Below are 7303 nucleotides of genomic sequence, written 5' to 3'. Positions count from 1 at the left end.
AGGAAAAGGGAAAATCTATACACAATTCCACCTTCAAATAATGTTCAATAAAAAAAATATGCCAACTGGGCATATAAACATCGTGCCAACCCTGTGGCTAATTGCAATTATTCGCCACCACAATCAGCATCTGATGATGACCTTTTCTTAATCAGCATAGAATCTAGATTCCCAACCTTGTCTCCTTTCTTCCCAGCCAAGAAAATTTACTCCAAAATCCACTGAGCAATGACAGGAGACAGTTGTAGGCAACTGTTTACCAAGAAATAAAAATAAAACCTCTATAATTGTGGGAGTTCAAAGCTCATGTGCAGAAAAGATGAAAAGATAAAAAGCACTAAAGTGGGTGGATGATACAAAGTTCCAAAATTGTTTTAAATAAAGATGTTCGTGTCCTGAATTAACTCAACATTTGTTTGAATATGGAGCAGTAAGGCAGGAGAACACAGCGACATAAAATTACTATAGTTCTTAGAAAAAAATAGTGCTCCCATTTATGTGCTCAAAAGCAATGAGGGCCAAAAACAAGGACTTGTCTCGCAAAGAAATTCTCTGGTCATTCATCATCCGAATAATTGAACTTAACCGAGTGTGAATGCAAATCAATCAGCCCTCCTCTATAAGTCCCACGCTTCTTCTTGGTCTTTTCATGCCGAAAATCCCTGTGAGAGAGAGAGAGAGAGTTAGGCTGCTTCTCTATACAACGAAAAACATTCTAATGCTGATGCTCATTTGCAATCACACTCTTGAAGCCTGAATCCCTCAACGAAAAACATCACTGATCACACAGAAAAAAAGCATCTTCAAGTAAACGATTGTATTAATAGAATAGGCATAGCCCAAAGTACACAAGATGGTATACAAGAGGTAACACCTATCTAAGAGGGGGAACAAACATTTATATATAGAAGCAAATAAAGCAAACATACCGTCCCCTAACTTGCCCAAGAATTTCTTGTGCTTTTGCACCATAGCCACTTTCTGCACCATCCTGCAGAGAATTGACAATCAACATGGTCCATATATAATACATATAAACAAGGGAACAGACAATAAAAGTACCAGTTTATCACACCTTTGCCCAGTATGAATTATCTTTAAGCCTGTCATCAGTGAATACCACCTCATCAGCTTTTACCCGCTGAAATGCATTAACTGTCTTTGGCTGCAAAAAAATAAACCATCAATATGAATATCAAGGGAATCTACAAGCATCCTCATCATCACACTCAATATAAAAGACAAACGAACCACAGCAAACCATATCACCAATCCAAGCAGCAGGAGCAACAACCTCAATCATGAAAGGGGAGGGGGGGAATGAAACAGGAAAAGAGAGGAAAGGAAATAGTAACAACCATCAAGCCCAAAACCAGTGTGTTGATTGAATAACAACTTTTTTTATTATAATTGATTGAATAACAACTTAAATATAAGAGAACTAGAAACCAAACAACCCATAGTGGGAATCTGTGCTACAAAAAAAAAAAAAAACTGTCATCATCACAGCATCCTACAAAATATGCTCCCAACTTGCAGCAAATAAGTCCCTTTTCTAAATAAGTGAATAAGTCTCAAACTTCCCTAAAACTTGCAGCAATGCCTCCAACCATCTTCCAGAAACCAAGCTATAGTGCGTGAAACGAAGGCCCTCGGGCTTTTGATACTGTATGGAGCCATCGTCGAGTATAGGCGTAGCTGTGAAGGGGGCTCAAGCTTATGGGGGTCACCACTCCCCGTCTCAATTCCTTGCACGTCCTCAGTATGAATTCCAGAAACAGGTAGATCAACTCACGTCGTCTCACCCCAAGCTCATGCCCTCATGAATCCCATGAAAGCATATATCTTCAAGCCTTCAATTTTTTTTTATAGGTAATCAAAGATATTGTATTCATAGAAATAGGCAAAGCCCAGGTACATAGGAAATATACATGAAAAACGCCTAGCTAGAGGTTACAATAGAAAGAAGAAGATCATGGACACTAAGTCCATTAGAAATTATAGCCCCCGCCCATAAGAATAATGACTTAAAAAAGAAAATTTTAAGCTCATTCATTGTTCTCTCTTGATCATCGAAATATCGAGCATTTCTCTCCCTCCAAATACACCAACACAAGCATATTGGCACCAATCTCCAAATTGCCGCTACCTGAGAATCGCCGTATAGTCCTCTCCAGCTTGTGAGGAAATCCACCAATCTACAAGGTATAACCCAAGACAATCCGACTCTTGAGAAAAAATCATCCCATATAACCTTGGCCACCTCGCAGTGTAAAAACATATGAACAACTGACTCTCCATACTTCTTACACATACAACACCAATCTAGGAAAATAACACATCATTTCCTCAAATTATATGTAGTGAGAATCTTGTCCAAAGATGTTGTCCATACAAAGAAAGCTACTTTTGAGGTAGCTTTCATCTTCCAAATGCTCTTCCACGGGAACATAGACAATTCGGAGTTCGTGAGCTTTTGATAAAAAGAACTGACAGAGAAAATACCTTTTTTAGAATGATTCCAAAGCATCTTGTCTCTGGTGCCCCTTGGAATACTTGCGGAATATAATGTCGCAAAGAACTCCGTAATAGACTCCAACTCCCAATCATGAGCTACAATAATGAAGTCAATATTCCATTGAGGGGTGCCATTTGAAAAGACCAGAAGTTTGGTAATCGATGCCTCCTTTACTCTAGCAAGTACAAAGATGGCAGTGAAGGTATCTCGTAGACAAAGGTTACCACACCATATATCAAACCAAAAACGGACACGCGAACCATCACCTATAATAAAATGTTCATGTCCTTGGAAGGTACCCCAAAGGCTCCTAATGTTTTTTCACAAACCCACTCCATGAGTGCCTCGTACCTCATTCGAGCACCATCCTCCCCAAGCTTCCCCAAACTGTGAGTCTATAACAGACTTCCATAAGGCCTCCCTTTCATTTTGGTACCTCCACAACCACTTACCCAAAAGAGCTTAATTGAATTTCATCAAGTGGCGATTCCCCAACCCTCTCCCAAAAATTGGGACACAAACTATTGTCCAATTAACCAGGTGGAATTTGAACTCATCCCCCAATCCACTCCATAAGAAATCCCTTTGTAGCTTCTCAATGTGTTAGCCACCTTTGTGGGAAGCAGGAACAAAGATAGAAAATAAGTGGGTAAGTTTGAAAGAGTGCTTTTAATCAAAGTCAACCTACCGCCTTTCTAAAACTAGGTAAACGATGTTTACTATTACAAATAGGGAGATGTTCAACAAATTAAAGAACCGGGCCACCTGTACATAGAGCAACTAGTTTTACAAATTTTTTTGCTAACTAAATTTTGTGATACGGAAAAGGTTCTTGGTTTGTTGTTTTTGCACATTCGTTGCAGCTATATTTTCGTAAAAACCTAAAATCTGATTTCTGCAAAGTTCAGATAAGCAGAAACATAAATCAAAACTGATTAACTAATTTCAATATTTAGGATCATTACACATGAAATACATTTTACTAATATGTGTGATGTAAGGAGCACATTGCATCCAAAGTTTAGCAATATCAACAAACACCTTTTAGACTTTAAAAGGGCTTCATGTTTTTCTTGTACTTTTTCTCCTTCTAGATAAATGATTCTCTCATGTGTTATGGTAGATATTTAACAAAATGCTTTTGTTGACGAAGGGGATGGTTGGTAACATATTGAGTCGAACTTAGAGTAACAATTCCACTTTGCAAAACAGATAAAATGAGGTGTCCTTATAACTGTGCATATGCATATTGCAAATGATGAAAATTTGACACTTTAAATAGTCTCATGCTTACCAGATAAAGCCACATATTATGCTCATGATAGTTCCTAGAGAAAGGATATGTAGTGAGATAGTATTCTGGGAACAGATTAAACCTGGGGAGGCATTTTATTAATTGAAGGATATGTCTTTTAATTTTGAAGGTGGTTTACTTGTGACCTTTTTACTCATGTGGTAATATTGATTAGGAGTAGTTAGAACCATACCTCCACCGAACCATTACGTTGCTTCTTGCTTTTCTGAAAGGCAGGTTTCTCTCCACTTTCCTCAAGATTTCCATTTGCCTGCCCATTAATCTGTTTGTTAGAGGGCTTTCAAAAATCTTTTGAACTACCTTAAAACACTTTCACCTTGGCATTCACCTTGGCTTGCTGCTCACTTCTCTTGGATTCTTCCAAACCTTCTGCCTTCATACATTTCAGTTCTTCAGATGTTTCTTTGTCAACAAGCTGAAAATTACTTTCATCGGAAGCCAATCGTTTTCTTTTTTTGGAACTTTTCTTCTTGTTGTTAGCTGCATCCACATCTGGTGTTGTACTCTCTTCCAATGTGGAGCCATGATTCTTGATTTGAGGATCTCTTGAACACTCCACATCCTTAAACCTTGCAGAAACTTCCCCTAGCTTATCATCCAAGTTGCATTGCTTAGCATCATCAGGTATATCATAAATAGGCTTATCTTTCTTTTTCTTCTTATCCTTTGACCTCTTCCCCGTGTCAGAACCACCAACACTTTGGCCTTCTGAAGCTACCATTTCTTTAGATTTTTCTTCAGTTGTTTTCTTTTTCTTTTTCTCCTTGTTTTTCTTATCATGTTCCTCCATATGCAATTCAGAGTCTTTTACATTTGATTCTGGAGTTGCACCATTTGTTATTTGCTCCTTGGAGTTTTTAGAATCAAGTAGTTCAACAGTGGCTCCGAATTGACTGACAACATTCCATTTATCACTCTCGCTATTTTTCTTATTTTTCTTGCTCCCTGTTTCCACGGCCACAGTGGAGTCCCCTTCTCCATCTCTTTGACCGACGTCATTGTTCTTCGTATCTGAAATTTAACAGAACTAGAATATTAGATTATCAAGAATATACAATGAAGTCAATCCTGCCACCAAAGTGTGTCAGTGTGGGAGGGAGAGAGAAAGAGAGGAAGAGGGAGAGGAGGAAAGCAATAACTGCCTCTGAAATCATTAAATTTCAGAAAGCAATGCATGAAAGAAATTTCATCATACGTTGCTCATTCTGGTTCTTGACTTTAGTGTTGGGATGACTCCTACATAAAAAAGAAAGCTCAAATAACATGAGCATAGAAACTTGAATCCAATGTTCTACGGCAAAAAATAGCATAACATGCAAAATACATATATATGGGCATGAATGCGTTTGTGTCAAATACAAGATGCAAAAGGCAGATTGGCAGCTAGCAGGTGGAAGGGTCATTCTGTTCATCAGATCCCATTCAGGAGATTGTTATTGATATGATAGTGAGAGATGTGGTGGCTTTTTAAGGCTTTTCAAAACTTTTTAATGCACTGCAATTCCGCACCCAGGCTATATCTACTTAAAGGTGAATTAATGAAATGTAAAGAGAACTTGGAATAATCAACAGGCCAAGGGATATTTGGCTGAAAGGAACAGCAAAACAATAATCTTGCTGCAAACTCCAGATGGATGATTCATTATTAAAAGGCTTCAAAGATAGTATGCTGGAGCCGTTAGAAATGAAAATACCATAATAGACTAATTTGTGTGTCTGTGCATCATAACAAAACACATAAGAACGGAAAATTTCTTATCATACCACGTCTCCAAATACTTATAGTACATCTCTTCCAAATCCAAAGTCGAGCCCTTCAAACAATCTTTCTGCAGCAATAAAAAAGACCAATATATTGACATGTGGGTTTGAATTTGAACCACATAGATATGCTGTAAAAGAATGAACAACTTTTTAATGCGACACCATCAGTAGAGAATAGAGGATATAAATCATATGGAAACACAATTTCACTGACTACAATATCATGATGTTTGCTCACTTAGTAATACGGAGCGCAGGCCTATCAAGAAAGAAATTCGTGTGACTTGCATAATTAAGTCGAGAATGTTAACAATGATTTTACTTGATAAGACGGATAGTAAGCGAAGCTTACTTCATATAGCAGTAATATATAGTTTAAGGTTTTCACAAACTTTCCTCCATTTTTCCACCCCAATGAACTCACCGCTACAAAACAGGAGCTTTTTCTATTGCAATTAAGAAAACCTTGAATTTGAACTCTCCATTAAGAATTAAAATAACATGAGTAGGGCATATGGCATCATCTATTCTCCCCTCCGCTTTACTGGCAAACAAACAGAACCTTATATCCACATACCTCGACTTTAGCTTCGGATCGAAACTTCTTGAGCGTCTTGGAGAACCCATTGCGGTCCAAGAACTGAGCCACGGCCTCGTGAAGAAAGGCCGTCTGGTCCACAGTTAAGGAACCGGAGGCGGCCTTGTCGGAGCTGGGCTTCGTCATGGTGTTTGGGTTCGCAAGCAGAAGCAGGCGAGGCAGCAGCAAGGGCAATATAAAGGGTAGGGTCCACGTCTGGGTTGTGACTTACTAGGGTTTTGGCCTTGGGCACGCGAGCGATTGAACTCGCCAGTCGCCACAGTTCCTTTTCCGAAAAATAGCTGTGTTATTTACAAGTCTTATATTTTACACATTTATTTAAAAATATATTTTTTTATTTTTTACTTTATTTTACTTATAAATATATTTAGAATCATTTTTATTATATAAATAAAAAAATAAAATAACAATTTTTAAATAAATATACAGATATGAGGCTTATATTTAAAATTTTTATCAGAAAGGACTGTCCGCAGCCTCAGAAATTTAATTGAGGAAAATATATGCATTAACCATCTCTGAAAAAACATATAGTCAGATATGTCATTCTTTAATCCATCTTGAACATTCCATGTTAAATGACAGTAAAAATGCAATTCTTTTGCTAATCTCTAAACTCTTATATGCATATACTAAATAGAAAAATCAAATGAAAATAGATTTTTCACTCGAAATTATTATTAATAATTTTGCACGTAGAGTTTGTGTCAAATTCACGAATTACAGTAAAAATACTAAAATGTCGTGTATCATATGGTAAATTGAGGTAGTACATTCTTTTCTTTTCTTTTCTTTTTTTATCTAAATTATAATTCACGACTTCGTTCTATATTTCACACATACCAACAATCGAACTTCAAGGCAACCATATTTCACACATACCAATCAGGCTGGTTTTTAGAAATAGAAGCTTATCATTCTCTCTAGAAAAATTCAATCTTTCTGGAGTGTTTCTGCCCTCCCACTCTCCTATTTGTTTATTTTTCAGTACTGTTTTGTGTATATGCTTTCATGGTAGTAATTTTTTTTCCTCTCATTTTTCATTAGTTCGGTTTTGGTCAGATCTACCGCACTTCGGCATGTTGACACTCAACTCTTAAACCGCCTA

The 7303-nt window shown here is 37.3% G+C and overlaps 1 protein-coding gene across 1 annotated transcript; it reads right to left on the bottom strand.

Moving 5' to 3' along the window:
- Positions 1-309: 309 nt before the first annotated feature.
- On the bottom strand, positions 310-6679 carry LOC109010802 (nucleolar and coiled-body phosphoprotein 1-like). Its single transcript, XM_035682986.1, has 9 exons — positions 6663-6679; positions 6175-6476; positions 5598-5662; positions 5029-5069; positions 4162-4844; positions 4006-4083; positions 1076-1165; positions 930-991; positions 310-662 (listed from the first exon to the last, which is right to left on the bottom strand). The coding sequence occupies exons 2-9, from the start codon at positions 6319-6321 to the stop codon at positions 557-559; spliced, it is 1272 nt and encodes a 423-aa protein (XP_035538879.1). The 5' UTR covers positions 6322-6476; positions 6663-6679; the 3' UTR covers positions 310-556.
- Between the last annotated feature and the right edge of the window lie 624 nt (positions 6680-7303).

This window comes from Juglans regia, chromosome 11 (genome assembly GCF_001411555.2).
Source record: "Juglans regia cultivar Chandler chromosome 11, Walnut 2.0, whole genome shotgun sequence".
Classification (NCBI taxonomy): Eukaryota; Viridiplantae; Streptophyta; class Magnoliopsida; order Fagales; family Juglandaceae; genus Juglans; species Juglans regia.
The sequence above is the reverse complement of the archived record's forward strand: the minus strand, read 5'-3'. Positions and strand labels throughout refer to the sequence as shown.